The sequence below is a fragment of the Tachyglossus aculeatus genome, chromosome 6, assembly GCF_015852505.1.
Source record: "Tachyglossus aculeatus isolate mTacAcu1 chromosome 6, mTacAcu1.pri, whole genome shotgun sequence".
NCBI classification, from domain to species: Eukaryota; Metazoa; Chordata; class Mammalia; order Monotremata; family Tachyglossidae; genus Tachyglossus; species Tachyglossus aculeatus.
The window spans coordinates 19241360-19262964 of record NC_052071.1 but is presented as its reverse complement, the minus strand read 5'-3'; the positions used below and the strand labels follow the sequence as shown (position 1 = coordinate 19262964).

Genomic DNA, 21605 nt, shown 5'->3' with positions numbered 1-21605 from the left:
TTTCCACAAAGCAGTGTCTTTTTTCTTAAAGATCGGCCTTGGTTACCCAAAGGGTCTGTGCTAACTCCACAATGTGTAATTCCTCAATAACGAGGAGCTCAAAAACTAGAGCTACTAAGGCTCTGAACAGTTGTTTTTTGGTAGCAGAGTCTGGATGGGATAATAATAATTATAATAATTTAAAATAAGTGTGATAACTGCTGGGTAGATACAAGAGTAATCTGACTGGAGGGAGGCCTGTCTCACAGTAAGTACTTAAATACTATTATTGTTATCCATTATTATCATTATTATCATTAATACTAATAACATTAAATGAGATGGAAAAAGTGCATTTTAACAAAATGAGTAAAGACAGCATGGCAATATGCACTTTGCCTCACGTTTGAGATTACAAACTGCAAATCTGAAATGAGATGAGATTTCCCTCAATTCTGTGAATGGTTCCAGGGCAAAACAACACACTTTTTGGGTTCTGTGTGATTTGTAATAAGGTCTCCTATAATCCGGGGTAGGCTCTTGCAGACCTGCACTTATGAAAGCTTGTCTTGTAGCACTCGCCCCATGTCTGGTGTCTCACACCCATGCACAACCATTTCTGGAGATCCTGCAGTACGCTGCACCCAGATATACAATGTTGGAAGGACACTGTCCCACTCTGGCATCCAACCTGATCAGTGTGGGTTAATTTCCTGACCCTAAATCTCTAGAGAGAACTCATGTTATGGAAGAACTTAGGGTCAGCGTGGCCTAGTGAAAAGTGCCTGGGCCTGGGAATCAGAGGACCTGGGTTCTAATCCCGGCTGCACCACGGGCCTGCTGTGTGACTTTGGGAAAGTCAGTTAACTTCTCTGCACCTCAGTTATCTCCTCAGCAAAATGGGGATTCAATACTTGTTCTCCCTCCTACTTAGATTGTGAGCCCTGTTTGGAACAGGGACTGAGAAAACCAGAATATCTTGTATCTTCTTCCCCAGCACTTAACACAGTGCTTGATACATCCCAAGCGCTTAACACAGACCACAGTTATTATTGTAAACGTCAGGGGCTGACTGTGTCATGTGTACGTGTGTGAGAAACTGAATAAAGGACAGTGAAATAAAAGCTTAGAAGCGAGAGATCAGAATCGGCACGTACCTTCCTCACAGATTTCTCCTTTATATCCCGGCACACAGATGCAGACACCCATGATACAGGTGCCGTGTCCAAAGCAGGTTGGATCAATACACTGTTCTTCTGGAACGTCACACTCTGGCCCTTTCCACCCAGTCCGGCATACACAATGTCCTTTTTCATATTCTCCATTTCCACCACACAGCACGGGGCATGAATCTAAAGAGAACACCAAAACATACGGAATGTCATAATGGGGGTCAGACGAATGATCTGTAAAGAGTGGAATTCTGTAGGCAACAAGTGGTCCTGCAAATTATTTGGAGGAAAAGTGTGATGACTGCCCTCCTGAAAATCCATGCCAAATGGTTATGGATGGGATGATGATGATGACGGTATTTATTAAGCGCTTACTATGTGCCAAGCACTGTTCTAAGTGCTAGGGTAATCAGGTAATCAGGTTACCTGGTTACAAGGTAAGCAGGTTGTCCCACGTGGGGCTCACAGTCTTAATCCCCATTTTACAGATGAGCTAACTGAGGCAAAGAGAAGAGACGTGACTTGCCTAAGGTCACACAGAAGACAGGTGGAGCCATGTCCTCAAGCCCATGTTCTTTCCATTAAGCCATGCTGCTTTTCCAACGACACTAATGTTCCTCTCAAATGGCCTGAGTTCTCCAGGTGCTTTCCCATTTCCAGAGAAAATTAATATTGATTTACTAAATAACACCTTAGAGTTTACATTTTATATCTTTTCAAAATGGTATTTTCAAATATTCGGATATAATGGTTTCCTAATTTTCTATTATGGGTTGGGGATGAAGAAATTTTCCAAAAAATCCATATCTGGAGACGTCTTTTTAGATTTTACTATGGCTCTTTTCTTCCCTCTACAGTTCGAGGTTTTTTTAAACAAAAATGCACCTTGTAGTCATTGCCTAACGCTTTCACCAGACTCCTTTATCTTCAAAAACATTAACTGGAGTTGAAAATTCTTAAAATTTCAAGTTAATAGATTATTATTACCTCTTGCACAATCAGGGCCAAGGAATCCCGGGAAACAGTGACAGTGGCCAGAGATACACTCTCCATTCCCGTTGCAGTTAGTAGAACAGTCATCCATGATTTCTATTTGTACAAAAAATATAAAATAAAAACATTGAGCATCCTTCCAAGCAATGTAGCTGCTGCACTGCTATATTGCTTTTACATACTTGCTCTACAGAACACCTACCATTAAGCGCTTAGTACAGTGCTCTGCACGCAGTAAGCGCTCAAGATCAATAAATACGATTGAATGAATAGTCAAACTCATTTAGAACCTTATTTTACATATCGCTTTTTTACAATACCAACTCTGATTTTACTGCGCAGTTTTACTTTCTCAATATCTGCATTTCAAATGACCCCCCCTGCGTCCCCATTTAGAAGCAAAATACAGTGCCTTAACCTGATTTTCTCCTTTAATAACATACATGTCATAGTTACTGAATACATTCCTTAAAAACAAAATAGGCTTGGAAACAGATTCTCTGTTCATTTTTCAGTTGAAGGCAATAACAAAGTTTCAGTTCAAGGAACTTAAAATACTAGAGCCTATCTTGACAGTGTAAATAATTTTCATTAATAAGTGACAATGGAAAGCTTTTAAAGTAAGTGTTCATGTTAAATTCACCACCACTAAAAGCATTAGAACTGAAGCATTTTGCTGAGAAATGCTCCCTTTACTGTAAATGCTTATCAGTGCTAGGCCACTAATTTCCTTTCAATCCCTTCACAAAGGAAACATACTTTTATGGGGTTAAGTGTTCTCAAGGTAAACTCCTGATAATCTGGGGAGTCAAAGGGCATAGTAAATTATGCAGTAAATTCTTAGGTATCATGAAGTGAATAAATTGGAAATTTTCTAGTTTACCAGTTGTGGGCAGTAATCCCAGAAACCATCCCTAAATGTGCTTGTTGACTCTTCCTGTTGGATACACTCCTCCTGTTCCTCTTCCCTATAGGCTCTGGCATCTTTTCATCCAGAGCTTTAGCTCTTAGAAAGGACATATGCGCTCTTGGACAAGTTTTCAAATTATGGGGGAAAAAAAAATCACATCTTGTTCTAAAGCTTGAAGCTTATTTTGGCTTTGACCAAATCTGAAAACTTTTAGCATTCCTAATCTCCAAGACAATATTCCAGAATTGCCCTATTCACAAACAAGCCACAGAATCATGACCTATTCAGTTGCCACGGGTGTTTTGGGGGTTGTTCCTCATTCTTGCTAGGAGGAAAGATCTAGAAGCATAATTTCCAAGATGGTTGTTTTATTTTCCAAAAAGAGGATGTCTATAAATTTACCAGGAGTCCAAAAAGTTTGGATGCCTCTGATATCAGAAGAAGGATCTCTGAGGAGAAATGTTTCTGAGGGGGGGACTTGCAGGGGGTGTTTGCTACTCTTAGTTATCCTCCTGTGCTAGTCAAAGTGTTATGCGATACTTCATAAAACATTTGGGAGCCAAATGAAACTTATCATTCTTCACACATAGGACAGATTGTCTTCAACTTGAACTAGTCACTTTTGAAAACTTTTTTTAAAAGGCAATCATAAAAATAAATTGTTTTTGTAAAGGGAGAGATTTTGTCTTTTCATAATCCATCTAATTTCTACTTCACTCTATCAATGGTATATATTGGAACATTTACTGTGTGCAGAGAACTGTACTAAGCCCCTGGACAAGTACAATACAACAGAGTTGGCAGACACATCTCATGCCCTCACCAAGCTTACAGTCTAGCGGAAATAGAAATACCACGATTATAATCATTATTATTATTGCTAATAATAATAATCAATCAGTAGCATTTATTGAAAACTTACTATGTGCAGAGTCCTATAAATACAGTAAACAGGCACAGTCCGTTAATCCTCAGAAGATTCTAAAAGGTTCCATCATCTCAATTTTCTCCAAAGAAATTAGTGAAAGATTTCACCAAAACTATCAATTTGGGGACCAAAATCTGTGCTGGACAAAATACACCTGTGGCTTCAGACAAACATCTGTGGAGAAAGCCCAGTGCTGACAAATACAAAGTAATCAAGTTGTCCCATGTAGGGCTCACAGTCTTAATCCTCATTTTACAGATGAGGTAACTGAGGCACAGAGAAGTTAAGTTAGGGAGAAGCAGCGTGGTTTAGAGGAAAGAGTACAGGCTTTGGAGTCAGAGGTCATGGGTTCAAATCCCAGCTACGCAAATTGTCTGCTGTGTGACTTTGGGCAACTGACTTAACTTCTCTGTGCCTCAGTTACCTCATCTGTAAAATGGGGTTAAGACTGTGAACCCCCAGTGGGACAACCTGATCACCTTGTAACCTTCCCAGCACTTAGAACAGAGCTTTGCACATAGTAAGCACTTAATAAAAGCCATTATTATTATTAATATTATTATTAAGTGATTTGCCCAAGGTCAAACAACAAACAAGTGGCTGAACTTTACCAACTTTACTCAGTATCATAGTCTGCACAAAGTGAGAGCTCAATAAAAACTATTAATTGACCAAATGGAAGAGTAAAAACCACCCGCTCTGGTTTTGCCTCAGCAGTTTACAGCTTTGCTATTCCTGGGTATTTGAGGCCATACGGAGGGATGGTTTGGATTTGGAGTGGGGGCCGCATGCTCTCTCAGTTTGTTCTGGATCTTTTCCAGAGGCTGCCAAGCTTTCTCCTCTGGTCTAAATCCGTCAAGCCCATAATCCTGTAGTCTGATTATAGGAGAGACTATAATAATAATGATTATGCTATCTGTTAAGTGCTTAGTGTGCCAGGTGCTGTGCTAAGTGCTGGGGTTGATACAACCAAATTGGGTTGGACACAGGATCCCACTTGGGGCTCACAGTTTCAGTCCCCATTTTACAGATGAGGTAACTGAGGCACCGAGAAGTAAAGTGACTTGCCAAAGGTCACACAGCAGACAAGTGGCGGAGCTGGGATTAGAAGGCATGACATTCTGACTCCCGGGCCCGTGCTCTATCCACTATGCCACGCTGCTTCTCTTAATATTAATTGTGATATTTGTTAAGTGCTTACTTTGTGCCAAGCAGTGTGCTAAGTGCTAAGGTAGATGTAAAATAATCAGGTTCCACATGGGGCTTACAGTTTACGTGGGAACAAGGACAGACACTGGATCCCATTTGGGCATCTGAGGGAACTGAAATGCAGAGAAGTTAAGTGACTTTCCTAAAGTCATCCAGCAGGTAAGTAGCAGAGTCACTATTAGAACTCAAGTCCCCTGATTCCCAGGCCCATGCTCTTTCTGCTAGGCCATGCCACTTCTCTATGAGAAGAAGAGGGGATTTTCCTCCCCTCCTCAGTTTGGAAGGTGTATTGATGCTTGAGAGTTTATTTCATCATTAACTTTAAGTAATTCTTTCAGTTCTTTATAAAAGCTGCTGCTTGTACCAAGGGGACACCCAGAAAGAAAAACCTAAAATGCTCGAATGGCTCTGCCCCTCCTACCTTACCCTGCCGATCTCTCAACACAGCCCAGCCTGCACACTCAACTCATCTAGAGCCAACCTACTCACTGCACCTCTGTCTCACCACAACACCTCACCCACATCCTCCCTCTGGCCTGGAACTCCTCCATATCTGAGACCACCACTCTTCCTATCTTCAAAGCTGATGAAAATCACACCTCCTCCAAAGGCCTTCCCTACTTCCCCTATTGGCCCTCCCTTCTCTGTCACATAGGTCCTTGGGTCTGCATTTTGCTCTTCACTCCATTCCCAGGCCCATGGCACTTTTGTATTTATCCTGATACTGTCATTTTCCCTATCTGTAATTTATTTTGATATCTGTCTCCCTCCCCTCTAAACTGCAAGCTAATTATGGGCAGGGGATGTGTCCATTATTCTATTGTACTGTACTCTCCCAAGTGCTTTGCTCTGCACAAAGAAGTGCTCAATAAATATCACCGATTGATTGCTTGATAGATGGTACGGTCCTTGGGAGCAGGGGTTCTCTCCATCAACACTATCATATTATACTCCCCCAAGCACTTACCACTATTACTGCAACTCCTCCCCCCTACTATTATTATTATTCTTTACAAAACAAGAGACGACCTAACTAGAGAACGTGGTGACATTTCACTTCTAGTCATTAAGTCAATCAATCTTATTTATTGAGCTTTTACTGGTGTGCAGCGTGGCTCAGTGGAAAGAGCATGGGCTTGGGAGTCAGAGGTCATGGGTTCTAATCCCGACTCCGCCACTTGCCAGCTGTGTGACTTTGGGCAAGTCACTTAACTTCTCTGTGCCTAAATAACCTCATATGTAAAATGGGGATTAAGACTGTGAGCTCCACATGGGACAACCTGATAACCTTGTATCTATCCCAGGACCTAGAACAGTGCTTGACACATATTAAGCACTTAAATACCATCATTACTAAGCACTTGGGAGAGTACAATATAACAGACACAGTCCCTGCCCGCAAAGAGCTTACAGTCTACAGGGGGAAAGTACCATGGAGGTTGGCGGTGTGGGTGGAGGGAGATCTGTAATACTTAACCATGTGCTAGAGAATTCTAGGAGAAAGAGGGGAGGCCAGAAAATCTTTCCAGAGAATGCTGTGTTCTAAAAATCCTTGGTAGGTCATAATCCTCCTTGGGTGGCTATAAGGAAAATAGTAAAATCACTACCACAGTACAACTTGGTGTAAAATTTGCTAGTAAGTTCTGGTAGCCTCAACAGTGCCTCACCAGTCTCTCACAAACAACAGTAAACACTGAGTACTGGATTACATTCTAAGACAAAAGAGATGGTTGAGAATTTGAAGTCCCTAACCCCGAAGGCGTTCAAGGTCTAAGAAAAAGGGGGATGTTGGGGAGATCAAAGTTAGAAAAGATGAAACAAGAAAACCAGAAAATGCACATAAACTCCAAGGACTGTGAAGAATACAATTAGACCAGCAGGGTACTAGGCTGGTCCATACTTCACTCTGCTGCCTGGATCGTTTTCTGAAAAACTGCTCCCCACTCTTCAAAAACATCCACTGGTTTGGTTACCCACCCACCTCCTCATCAAACAGAAACTCCTGATGGCCAGCTTTAAGGCACACATCAGCTCTCCTCTCCCACCTTACCTCACCAATCTCCTATGACTACCCAGCCGGCACACTTGACTCCTCCAGAGCTAACCTACTCAAGGTGTCTCAATCTCATCTATCTTGCTGCTGGCTCCTTGCCCACATCCTCCTTCTGGCCTGAAACCCCCACACTTCCTTTACATACAACAGACTACCACTCTCCCCACCTTCAAAACCCTCCTAAAATCAAATCCCCTCCAGTCCCAGACTAAGCCCTTTATTTCTTCTATTTGCTTTCCCTTCTGCATCACCTGTGCACTTAAACTCAGCACCCCTTAAGCACTTTGATTTTCAGCCCATTCCCACAGCAGTCATGTACACATCCATCTGCAATTATTTTCAGGTCTACCTCCCCTACTACTCTGTAAGCTCCTTGTGGGCAAAGATTGTGGGTAAGTGCTTACACTCTTATCTTCTCCCAAGCTCTCAGTAAGTGTTCTGTATGCAATCAATAAACACCACTGACTGAATGACCTTCCTGACTTCTCTGTTCTTTCATCTTGGCATAAAATACTTCAGAATTCACTTCACTGTGAAAGAGGTAATGAATACCTTCCCTTAGAGTAAATATGATGCCTAAAGTCATGTAAGGACTCCTCACTGTTGCATCTAATCACAGGAAAGCAACATATCATTAGAGTGAATGAAATGAAATGGATAAATACAATGCTAAATGGGAAACTCCCATTTTCATCTTGCACTGCTATAAGCTAGGACCCAGTGGATAAGCTTTCTCCAGAAAAAGTGTGGGGATTAAGAAAAGCCTCAATAGCATTTTAGACTCTGAATTTTGAAAAAATTAAGAACTCTGAATATATAAATAGTTGGTGAAACATTGTTTTTAAAACCTGGAAGGCTTTTCTATTTCCTTGCTTGTGGGGAGGAAAAAAAAATCATCTTAGCTTAGAGGAAAAGCCTGGAAGAGAAGATTTATTTCAGCTGCCTTCATTAAGACTAGTCTCATTCAATATACGGTGATGGCAATATAACCAAGGGATTCAAAATATTATTTTAACTTATCTTTTCATTTAGCCAATATTTCATCATCATCATTATAATCATCAGCATTACTATATCTTAGAAAGATGTAAAATCAGCAGGGTCTTCCTTGGGGAAAAATTATCAGTGCATTTTTACTGCATTTCTGATTAGTTTAGAGAAAAGTCTGATGATCTTATGGCTTGAATACTATTTTCTATTGGCTCAAGGTCTTCAGCTCCAAGTAAAAATAGAATTTAGATGTTACGGAGAACAGATGGTATGTCCATTAACAGTAAACACATCTTCCTAAACATATGGTTAAACAGGTTAACTAAAGAATGAAGTGGTGAGAGTTGTAAACGAACCTGACAGCTGTAAAATAATTTCTTTAATTTTAAAGTACTGAGTTTTTGTAAACTGTCAAATGGTGATCACAGTATCTACAAATCGTTTAGCCCTACAGCTTCAGGATACCCTCAGATTTAGGCATCACTCATGAAAAAAGATAAGGGGATTTGGCTAAGCACTTGGGTATTCCCATCCCCTGTTGCACCTGTGACCGTATTTTTATATTCTCTTGCTTCCCCCTAACTGTAATTTGTTTCAGTATCTGTCTTCTCTGGTATAATGTAAGCTGTTTGAGAGCTGAGATCAGGTCTACTAACTCTATTGTACTCTCCTAAATATTCAGTACAATGCTCTGCCCAGAGTAAGTGATCAATAAATGCTACTGATTGATTGATTTTTATAACCTACAGTTTCAAAGTGACTAACTCGGACAAATTTCAACAAGGCTTTGCTGACTTCTTTCCTAAGAAGATTAAAAAATATTATATAGAACAGTGCTGAAAAGTTTAACACAATCTTTAAGCCTTTTGATGTTTTTTCCCCATTGCATTTAAAATCTTTAAGGTTCCTGTTCTGATTTCAGCCTTTCTATCAAAACAAAAAATCGTATACCCTCTAGAATATCAGTAGATAGAGTGATTCTATTGCTTATTTACTTCTTTACTTTTGTATTTATTCATCAGTGGAGCTCTTGGCATAATATTTCCAATTAAGCGTCCTATAGTTTTCTAAGTCCTCAACAGGGAAAAGATTTCCCTGTATATATGAGATTTCCATATATACACAAACACACACATATATATCGAATCATATACGTATCTGCTTATATATATATCACTTTTAATAATAATAATAATAATAATAATGATGGCATTTATTAAGTGCTTACTATGTGCAAAGCATGTTCTAAGCACTGGGGAGGTTACAAGGTGATCAGGTTGTCCCACGAGGGGCTCACAGTCTTAATCCCCATTTACAGAATAGGTAACTGAGGAACAGAGAAGTTAGGTGACTTGTCCAACGTCACACAGCTGACAAGCGGCAGAGCCAGGATTTGAACCCATGACCCCTGACTCTAAAGGCCGTGCTCTTTCCACTGGGCCACACTGAGAAAGTGTAGCTAAAAAGCACAGTAAATAATACTTTACTATGCTAAATATGAAATATTTTCTAATTTCTGTGCTTTGTTGTTCTAATACCACAAAAGACAGTTAACACTTCACATACCGGCCTGTTTTGATATTAAGAAAGATGAAGGATTATATACAAAGTAAAATGTCACCATATCCCTTTCAACCCCGATCATATCTTTCCAGGTGTGTCTTTGCAGTGAAAACACTTTGGACCAAAGAACAATGTCTCTTACCAACTGCTGTAGTTAATACAAATACTTGTTCCATCTTCTTTCCATCATTGTAAAAGGCAAGATACCAAGGCCCTTGATCCATATACTCAATGAAACCTGTCTCCTGCAGTGAGGTTAAAATTAGATTCCTCGGAGAATGCTGGGAATCTTCAGAGTTCTTCGGTTCTGGTTTAATTAACTGTTTTCCATCCATCAGCTTTACGAAATCAAACTGAAAGAGCAATATAAATAAGATGAATATAAACAACGTATAGTTCTTGACACAAAAAGGCTCCTCTTACCCATTTCTCAACTATAGCTCTGTCACAATATTCAACCTGGACAAGATTTTGCCTTTCCTGAATTTGACTGCTCTGTGAAAGACACTATATTCACACCTGAAAAATAAACATGCAAAATACCCTCACACAAAACAATTTTTAATCTTAGAAAATGCATTACATTAATTATGAATGCTTCACAATATTTACGGCAAATTCTCCCTAGGCGTTATGAGAAAAATAAAATAGCTTGGATCTTTCAATTCCTACTAAAATTTTTTAGGAAAAGATCAGTGTTCATTTGGAAATGCATAATACATCTCAGTGAAATAGTAAATATTTCAATACTAACAATAATGTAATCAAACAAAAATATCGAGATGCTACATTGAGCATTATTGAGCAATGGCATAAGTTGGCAGGGTGATTCTCCATGAATTTTAAGTGGGGTTGGGGAATGAAATGTATTTTGGGGGGGGACGGGGGGTATTTATTAAGCACTTATTATATGCCAGACACTGTACTAAGCACTGGGGTAGATCCCAAAAATGGTTGGACACAGTCCGTGTCCCACATGGGGCTTCACAGTGTTAATCCCCATTTTACAGATGAGGTAAATGAGGCACGGAGAAGTGAAGTGAATTGTCCAAGGTCACACAGCACACATGGCAGAGCCAGCATTAGATCCCTTGTCCTCTGACTCTCAGGCCGGTGCTCCGTCCACTAGACCATCCTGCTTCTCTTGCAGTTTTCCTCCAGCAGGGAGGACAAGGGTCTTTATGAAGGAAATATTCTGGCCGTGGTGTTATAAACAAGATTATTCGCAACTTTTTGAATATGGCTTGGGATAGATAAATTCTGAGGTCAGGGAAGATTCCACTGTCTGTCCCACTGGGACATCACCTTGGCGGATGAGAGAGAGTAACACTGTAGAATTGCAGAATGGCAACACAGGCCACTGCCTCTAGGATTTAAAGGGAGAGAAGAAACAGAAGTAATGCTGTTCTCCGCAGCTTCTGAGGATACATTGCAGGACTCATGTGAGTTTGGATAGCAGAAAAGCTTTGGGTAGTGCTAAGAAATTTCTGCAGATGGACAAAAAATATTGAGCATTTTGCCATTTGCAAGACGTTTTTTGGTCCAAATAAAAAATGGCTAATTTTCCTGTGAGCAAATCACATGGCACATTTTTTTTTCCTCAGAACTGATTTGTAAAAACACTGCCCTTTTTCCCAATCACCGGCAAGAGTGAGGCCTTCCCAGACTAAACCCCACTTTTCCTCATCTCCCACTCCTTTCTGTGTCACCCTGACTTGATCCCTTTGCTCTTCTCCCCGTCCCTGTTCCACAGCACTTATGTATATATCTCTCATTTTATTTATTTGTATTGATGTCTGTCTCCCTCTGCCCCCAGACTGTTAACTTCTTGTAGGTAGGGACTGTCACTCTTTATTGCTGTATTGTACTTTCCCAAGCACTCAGTACAGTGCTCTGCACACAGTAAGTGCTTAATAAATATGATCGAATGAATTAATGAATGAAAGAAGGGTTTCTGGTACCATGCTGGGATATGGGGCTTGACAAAGTTGTCAGGGATTTTCCTATTTCTCTTAGGGGAGAGTAAGTTAGATCCAAAGAGTTTCTCCATTGCTTTCTCCTCTGTCCAAGTCTTTAGTGGGCTCAGGATTGACCTTAATAACACAAAGCTGTTCTTTGTGCCCCATGGAGATTTCCCTGAAGGTGAAATTCATTCAGGAGTTTGTGTGACTGAGAAGGCCACGGTGGGATCCTCCTTGACTCGTGTCTGTCTATCTCTGAGAAGTTTCTGCTCCAAAAGAGCACGTCCTTTCTGAATTGACAGGACAATATGCCGGTCTCTCCTTCACCACTGACTCCCAATTTTCACCTGGGATGCAGTATAACCCGTGGCTTCGTTTTCTGGTCCCTTAAAAAATTTCCTCTGCTCTCCTTGTTTTCTCCTTCCCAACTTTAGGTCATTGGGGGTTTCACAGGGAAACCAGAGGTGGTCTCTGGCCATGGAAGAGCCCTGCCCCAAGTTGGCCTGAAAGGAGGACTGAAGACAAATGGGTATAAAACACGGCAGAACCATTTGTATATTGAAAAGTTGCTGAATGGAAAAGAGTGATATCTGAAGGAAGCAAATTCACAACTCCATTAATCATTCAATATTACCTTTAGCTAAGGGACGGCTCACCTTTCCCAAGCGAAAGAAGCAAAAACTAAAAGAAAACCTTATTATACAAGCAAATAAAAGAATAGGGTACAAGAATTGAGATATCAGGGGTAGGGGAAAAGCAACATGGCCTAGTGGCTAGAGCACGGGCCTGGGCGTCAGAAGAGCCTGGGTTCTAATTCTGACCACCACTTGTCTGCTGTGTGACCTTGGATAAGTCACTTTACTTCTCTGTATCTCAGGTTTCTCATCTGTAAAATGGGCATTATGACTGTGAGCCCATGTGGGACAGGGACCGTGTCCAACCTGATTAGCTTGCATCTGCCACACTGCTCAGAACAGTTCCTGGCACATGGTAAGTACTTAACAAATACCATAAAAAAAAAAAAAAGAGGGGAAGGAGGAAGAGTGACTAATGTGGATGAGAACTTCTAGGACCAAATCTGCTCTCTCAAACATCATAGATGAGGTTTGTTGTGAAGTTCTGTTCATTATTCAGCTTTCCGCTGTATCTGTTGACATATGCTCCTAGACTTTTGTAAATTACATGAGGCTGCTCATCACATAACCCACGGAGAGACAGAAGAAATCACTAGACACTTCATTTTACCTGAGTGTGCGTAGGGGGGATGTTTCTTCTACCGTAAATCCCCAATAAAGAGTCCCTCGCTAATGAAATGTTGAATTTCAGGTACATAGGATGGTGGATGGTAATCTGAAAACGCCAGAATAAGCCCGGAGGAATGGTCTGCATCACTTGAGCTCCAATGTCAACTTCTCCTGTATCTATGGCTCTTCCCTTCTGAAACACTATTTTTTTTTTTTGGAAAACAAAGTAAAAAGAGTTACATATCAGGGTCGCATCAGAGTCTGGAGCAAGAGTTTCAGGCGCTCTCTTAAAAGCTGAAAAGCACTTTAGGAACTCCGTGAACTCTCGGATTACTGGGATCTGGCAATGTGAATGCTAACAGAACCAGAAAATATGATTCCCGGAAAGAACCTCAAGAGGTTACTTTGTCCATTCCCTTGTTTCAATCCTTGGCTCTAGAGCAGAAGTCATCCCTGACCGGGCCTAATGGGAAACCATCTGATTTTCTGACAATGGAGGAGAGCACTGGTCAACCTGACAGAAGCTTTGGTTTGTGCTTGAAGGGGGGAAAAAACCCTCTTATCTAAGGGGGAAAATGCTACCTAGGTATTTTGAAGCAGCGTGGCTTAGTGGAAAGAGCCCGGGCTTGGGAGTCAGAGGACCTGGGTTCTAATCCTGGCTCTGCCACTTATCTGCTTTGTGACCTTGGGCAAGCCACTTAACTTCTCTGGGTCTCAGTGACCCCATCTGTAAAATGGGGATTAAGATTGTGAGGCCGACGTGGGACAACCTGATTACCTGTATCTACCCAGTGCTTGGCACATAGTAAGCGCTTAACAAATACCATTATTACTATTTGCATCAATTCTACCTCTTCCCAGCATTATGGCAGTCGCCTCCCATAATGTAGTTTTAGTAGTTATGTTTACATACACTGCAATATTGGGAGGAACTGTCGGAACAGGTACCCCTCACCCATTGTTTAAATGATTTTACCATCTTAAGCAAGTCCCAAATTTGAGCCCCCATCCCCTTTGTGGAACTTCAGTCTGCAAGAAGGATCAAATTTGGGGGAAATAAAGTTTATTTTAGATGTATTTCAGATTATCTGTATTCTTTATGCCATCTCCACTCTCCCCACCTCCTCCCTATGGTCTGTTCACCCACTGTCTAATTAATGGCACATTAAGATGCAAACCTGAAGTGTCTTTCTGCTGCTACCACACTTGGTTGCTTTTAACTCCCTATAATACCTAAATTATGGCTTTTTGTGTTAAGGTCAATACTAATAACTTTAAGAACATTCACTGTTAACAGTGGTAATACATTTTGTGAGCAATTTTGAACATAATTATGTATTACAGGGCACATAATTGGATAAAATTGGCATTTATTCCTTTATGCATGCGTGAATATAGATGTCTTTGACTTGGGAAAATGACCAGAATAGAGTGTATATTCAAAGCCATACAACGAGGATGTTATTCTTCTAAAGAAGTCACCTTTACATCTGTGATATACTCATCTAAACAAAATAGAATGAATTTATAGATCTGTGGCTTCTGGTACCTTCCTGGGGTTATTAAAATGTAATTTTAATGGGCTCTATCACCCTAAAAGAAGCATCAGGGATGGCAGAAACTTTTCATTTCATGACTCCTCAGTTTAAATGAAGAAAACTCAGTTTCTTATTTTATAATTTTGCCTGCGTTCAAGAAAAAGTGAAACAAAAGAGAAGGAAAATTACAGTTCATCCAAATGCTTCTGAAAGGCAATTTTATGAAAAAAAAAATCATATGGTAAACTAAATAAGGGGAGTGAGTTTGTCCAGACCCAACTTTGCCCCTTAATTCCCTCGTGTAAGTGATAGGCGTGGTTGTTTATAGACACAATTAGGATGCACTCTAGAATAGTCTGGCTTTAGGTATCACTTAATTACCCTCTTTCTATGAGACATGGGTGTTGCACAATCATATGAAGCCCTAGTCTGGACAAACTGAAAGAAGTCAGAAAACCTAGGAGGATAGCTCGCTGTGTGGTTGTTATACTTATCCCTGTCACATAATATCAACTAGTTTGCTTTTCCTTTTATGTTGTAAAAAAGACATCAATTGCTGGGGGGGAGGCGGATCTCTGCAGACAGACAATGGAAGAATGGGACAATATAAGGTGAATGGAATTAATTAATAATGAAAAGGTCATATGGCCCAGAAGGCAAAGGCATAGAACTCCACTGACAGACCCCGCTTGTGGCAGCTGTAACCTCTATTCAAATGAAGCATTATTCACATGCCTACAGCAAGTGAGACACTGAGTCACAGAATGCTACCATTTTTTAAAAGTCTCTATACATATTAAGCACAATTTATGCTTACCGACTCCCCCTTTTTTTGTTAAAAATCCCTATTCTATAGGAAGAATGCTGGGCACGTCATACATAAACGGCGCTGGAAGTGTTACCTTAGGCCAAGGAAAACAATAAGGAAGTTCGGGAGAAGATATTGGCACTCGGTAATTAAGAAGAATCAATTACAAGGTTTTAGTGCAATACGATAAGGCCAAGGACACACGGTGGCTTTAATGGAAGCATTTTGGCACTCTCTAAGCACACTTGCAACAGTCATAAAGTTTATCAGCACTAAAGGGAATAAAGCAGCATGGCCTAGTGGGATACAGCACGGGTCTCGGAGTCAGAAGGACCCGGGTTGTAATCCCAGCTCTGTCACTTGTCTGCTGGGTGACCCTGGGCATATTATTTAACTTCTCTGGGCCTCAGTTCCCTCATCTATATAATGGGGATTAAGACTGTGAGCCCTATGTAGGACATGAACCTGATTATCTTGTATCTACTCCAGTGCTTAGGACAGTGCCTGGCACAAAGTAAGAATCTAACAAATTATAGATACAGGGCATAAAGAAAGGCATCAGTGAATTGTATGACAAAACCTTTAAAATAGCCTATCCAATGGGGATCAGCAGGGTCTAATTCCAGAAAATGTTCTGTCTCTGGGTTTAATGGCTTGTGCCGTCTGTTTTTTTTGTTTTTTTTTTAAACACTGTGACTTGCATTTCTAGTAATTTATACCAAGCAGAGACCAGAAGTGGCTGCTGGAGAAATAAGAAATGGAACAAACATATATTTACAATTGATCTACAACTATGGAGAGATTAAAAGAAGGCAACCAGAGCCTATCCAGTTCGTTTATTTGACCCAGGGCAACTTCCTCTTAAAGGCAACATGATTTCAGGGAAATATCACTTTTGAGAATTATTCATGCCCCTTTCTAACTCATCCTTGCCTGGGATATATGAGGGAAGAGAGACTAAGCTTTAATCTGTTTTACTGCTTAGCACACACCTGATTTTATACTCTCTAGTCACTATACAGTCTTTACAGTGCTCTGTCCACAGTAAGTGCTCAATAAATGCTATTGAATGATTGAATCTTTATGCTCACCAATTCTGAAATTCCTCTATCAAATCACCTCCTCCTTCTCACTTGCTTTCTTCCCCATACACCCACCCCCAGTAAATCTGTTCTGTTCCCCATTGAGACCTCGGATCTTTTGACCCGCTCCAATATTCTAAAGCCATCTTGCCCAGTTTGGTCTCCTTACCCAAACTACCTTCTCTTGTTGTGCAAATCAACAACCTCAACACCACCTTCTCTACTGAACTCAACTCCCTTGCTCCCCTGTCCCTTCGCTGGTCTGGTATCACTAACTCACCTCCACAATCTGCTTCTTCCACTCCTGTGCCCGAGCTGCAGAGCTCTGTTGGTGGAAATCCAGACATGTCCCTGACCTTATCCATCTAAAATTAATTTTTATCTGCTTCAATTTGGCTCTCTCCTATGCTCGACGACAGTACAACCTAATCTAATCCTAATCTCCATCCAGCACTTAGAACAGTGCTTTGCACATAGTAAGCGCTTAATAAATGCCATTATTATTATTATTGTACTAAGTGCTTGGAAAGTGCGTATTTGCACACGTCTCCTTTCCTCAAAAACCTCCAATGGCGGCCCAAGCCCCAATCATTCATTCATTCATTCAATCATATTTATTGAGCACTTACTGTGTGCAGAGCACTGTACTAAGCGCTTGACCAACCAAACACTCCTGACCACAGACTGGATTTAAAGCACTCATCCAGCACTTGTCTTCCTACTTATCTGCTCTCCTTTCCCATCATACACCGGACCGCAGTCTAGATTTGTCTCAAGCTAAACTACTTATTGGACCTTGTTCTTGTCTCTTCTGCCATTGACCTCTCACTCACACCTCCTCCCTTCACACTGGACAGACCATGGCTCTCATCCTCGAAGCCCGTTTGAGATCACATCTCCTTCTCCATCTCTGAGGAATCTCTCATCTCCCCCATTTATACTCTCCAGGTGACCCTTGGGCCACTCTGTGACTCCTAGGGACTTGTTAGGACTAAGACAGAATTGAGTCCATTGCATTTGGCTGAGAGAAGGTCATTGGTGACCTTAGAGAGAGCTGTCTTCTGTGGAGTGAAGGGGACATGAACCAAACTGTACTGGATCAAGAAGGGAGCTGAGAAGAGGAAGTGAAGGCATCTGGGGAACTTGGACAGAAATGGAACAAGGAGACGGGTGCAGTGGGATCCACAGAAGGCCTTTTTTAAGAAACTTGGGCATTTCAAAAATGGAAAGGGATGGGTTGGGGGATGGGATAGCCAATGGAGGGTGAGCAGCTCAAGATGGCAGCAAGGGAGGGAGGAGGGAAAGAAGGATGGGAGCAAGAGTTTATGGAAGCTGAGGGGAAAGGGGATCCAGATCACAAGTGGAAGGGATAGATTCTGAGAGACTGGAGATGTCCTCTTGAGAGGCAGTTGAGAAGGGGAGAGGGAATTGGGAAGGTTTTCATATGAAGGGGCCTATTTGCCAACTAGATAATCTGTGAGGTCATCAGGAATAGAGAGGAGGAAGATGAGGGTGCTACGAGTTTCAGGAGGAAGGTAAAGGTCAGGTAAAGTTGATGGGGTTTTTGCCTTCTGCTCTTCCTGGATTCACCAAACCTCTTAGAATGGAGCTTGGACACTAAGGATACTGACCGGAGGATCTGAAAGACGGAGGGACGTATGTGTATTTGGGTCAGGGGAATCTTGGTTTCTTTTGCAGTTTCCAGAATTTCTGGTCCCTACAAAAGCAGCCCAGTGGAGCTGGAAGGTTGAAAGTCACCAGCAGAGAAGCTGATGTCAGTTAAAAAATGTAAAAGGAGGATGAAAATGGAACAAGAATGGAACATTAAAAATATATGATGTAGAACACCTAATATGAATTTTTTATACTGTAACTGAATTTGTCTTTAAAATCTCGAGGCCTTTCCATACATTTGTATTAGAATCCACAGCCATAGTCTGCCTCAGAAAAGCTTTGGTGAAAACTGAAGTATATTGATAAAGTGATTTAATATAGCTGAAAACCAGCTGGGGTAATCTAGCTGGGTTCTTGATAACCTTGTATTACATGACTCTGCATCCAGCATTATGTGAACCATTTACGGTAATTTGCCATCAATCTTTTAAAAGGATAATACTAACTCATACCACCGTGGTCATTGTTAGCACATTACTATTATTTTATTCATACAGTTTGTTGTTCTTATATGAATTATTCCCAATTCTGTTCCAGTGTACGGGGCTCTAATCTCCTTTAAGTAAAAGATACAGAAAAGCTGTGCTGACTTGTTTGAGCTGGGAGTGGATTTTATAGCCACTTGGACTCCCCACTGATGCTCTCCATTTGCAGAATTACATCCTGTTGCTTGAGCTCCTCATTCACCTTCTGGGCAGGGCTATTTTCAGGGTGAAGTGGTAACTTTTTAAATTGATTCCTCATAAGGGAATGTCTTGCCTACTGGCAAAGGACAGTAAAAAGACCAGAGTCCCTTCTGTGTCACACTTGCACTTGGATTCGCAACATTTACTCATCCCTCTTTTGACCCCACAACACTTATGTGCATGTCTGTCATTTATTTATAGTATTTTTTATGGTATTTTTTAAGTACCCCCCTCAGGGTCACACCTGTAGAGTTTCCAGTACTCCAACAGTCTCAACTATGGGAGGGAGAGTCAAGCAGAGGCATACCCATTTCATTCCTAGCTTGGGTTGTGGCTAGCAAGTGGAAGATAATCCACTACAAGTCAAAACTCACCTGTGCTGGGCAGCAGCAGCACAGGAGAGAGTTGAGGGCAGAGACTCAAGTTTATAGCGTGGAAGGAGGCAAAGGTAAACCATTTCCATATTTTTACAACAAAAACTCTATGGGTATACTATCGGAACAATTGCAGGTGGAGGTGGGGCGTTCTGGAAGAGATGTGCCATGGCGTCGCTATGGATCGGAGATGATTCAGTGACATAAGACAATTTGTTAAGCGCTCACTGTGTGCCAGACACTGTACTATATGCTTTGGTGGATATAGTCCGTGTCCAACATGGGACTCAGTCTTAATCCCCATTTTACATGGGAGGTAACTGACAGAGAAGTTAAGTGACTTGGCCATGGTCATGCGGAGGCAGAGCCGGAATTAGAAATCAGGTCCTCCTAACTCCCAAACCTGTGCTCTATCCACTAAGCCATACTGCTTCTCAACATTAATGTCTGTACCTCCCACTAGACTGTAAGCTCATTATGGGCAGGTAACACGTCTACCAGCTCTGTTATATTGTACTCTCTCAAGTGCATAGTTCACTGCACTCCACACAGTAAGTGCTCAATAAATGTGATTGATTTCTTGGCAAAGCAAGAGAAGCAGCGTGGCCTAAGGAGAGAGATGGGCCTGGGAGTTGGAAGGACCTAGGTTCTAATCCCGTCTCCACCACTTGTCTGCTGTGTGACAGTGGTCAAGTCATTTAACCTCGCTGGGCCTTGGTTACTTCATCTGCAAAATGGGAATTAAAACCAGGAACTCACGTGGGACATGGACTGCATCCAACCTGATAAGGTTTTATCTACCTCCGAGCTTAGTACAGTCCCTGGCACATAGTAAATGCTTAACAAATGTCGTTAAAAAAAACCGCAATCCAGTCTGCTAAAACCAACTGTGTCCCTGATCCATTACAATCAGGCTCCCAGTCCACTGAGGAACTGTACTTAGACTATAAGCTTGTTATGGGCAGGGAATGTGCCTGCTAATTCTGCTGTATGAGACTCTCTCAAGTGCCCAGTACAGTGTTCTGCACATAACACATGCTCAGTAAGTACCACTGATTGAGAAGAAAGGATTGAATTGAATAAAAACATATTCCCTGGAAATAATTCTATAAAACATATGTAAGGCTGCAATTGTTTTTCAATGCCAGAGATGGAAACAATTACAGAATGGAGCTGTTTGGAAAAACCCAAGAAATTATAATCAAATACTATTTCACATGTAAGTAGATGACTAACCTGAGATCAATCTTAGGGATTTAAAGTTGGACAAGCAGAAATAAGGCACATAGATTTTATCTCCTTTCCTGGACTGGGCCAATGAATTAGGCATTTTTAATGGTATTTGTCAATATTTACTTTGTGTCAAACATTGTTCTAAGTGCTGACTGTTGCCCAGTTGTTGTTTTTTAAGTGACATTTGCTAAGTGCTTACTATGTGCCAGGCACTGTATTAAGCACTGGGGTAGATACAAGTTAATCAGGTTGGAACTAGTCCAGGTCCCACATGAGGTTCACAGTCTTAATACCGATTTTCCATATGAGATAACTGAGGCACAGAGAAGTCAAGTGGCTTGCCAAGATCACACAGCAGCCAAGTGGCAGAGCTGGGATTAAAACCCGGGTCCTCTAACGTCCGGGCCCGCGCTCTTTCTAAAAGGCCATGTCGCTTCTCTGCATGATAATAATGAATACCATAATTATTCTCGAGGACAGGGAACCCCCAAACCAACAGAAGTTGGGGGGGGGGGGGCTGTGACATTTGAGAAGCATTGTGGCTCAGTGGAAAGAGCCCGGGACTTGGAGTCAGAGGTCATGGGTTCAAATTACGCTCTGCCAATTGTCAGCTGTGTGACTTTGGGCAAGTCACTTCACTTCTCTGGGCCTCAGTTCCCGCATCTGTAAAATGGGGATGAAGACTGTGAGCCCCCCATGGGACAACCTGATCACCTTGTAACCTCCCCAGCACTTAGAACAGTGCTTTGCACATAGTAAGCGCTTAATAAATGCCATTATTATTATTATTATTATTATTATTATTATTTGAGAAAAGGCCTGCTTCCTTCCCTTGGCTTTCCTTCACTCCAGTGAAGGCAATGTAGCCTGGTTGATGGTCTGAAAACCCAAGTGGATCAAGGAAGAGAAGATAAAACACGAAGCTTCCTTTCCTGGGGCCAAAGATGGAGCCAGTGTGATGAGCCAAAACCTGTGACCAGAACCACAAAAGAGGCAGGAGAGTCTAATACCTTTGGACAACTAGGGTGAGTTAACTCCAAACAGATCTCTTTTAACTTGGGTTGTTAATTAGTTCACATTTCCTGATTGTGATCAAACTTCCCCATTTAAACTCTAGCTTCTTTTTTCCCTTTTAACAAACTGGATGCTTATAATCAAATATTCCTTATTTTTTTTTAAGTTTTTGAAAACTAAGTAGTGTGAAAATT

General features: G+C 41.3%; 1 protein-coding gene across 2 annotated transcripts in view; it reads right to left on the bottom strand.

The window, feature by feature from the left end:
* TENM1 (teneurin transmembrane protein 1) overlaps nt 1-21605 on the bottom strand; it is an 849492-nt gene that overhangs the window by 238408 nt on the left and 589479 nt on the right. For both annotated transcript variants that reach the window (XM_038747613.1, XM_038747612.1), the window contains exons 7-10: nt 13004-13203; nt 9940-10150; nt 2139-2240; nt 1137-1331 (exon numbers count right to left, since the gene is read on the bottom strand). In XM_038747613.1, coding sequence (XP_038603541.1) covers nt 1137-1331; nt 2139-2240; nt 9940-10150; nt 13004-13203 — 708 coding nt within the window. The remainder of the gene's footprint in view (nt 1-1136; nt 1332-2138; nt 2241-9939; nt 10151-13003; nt 13204-21605) is intronic.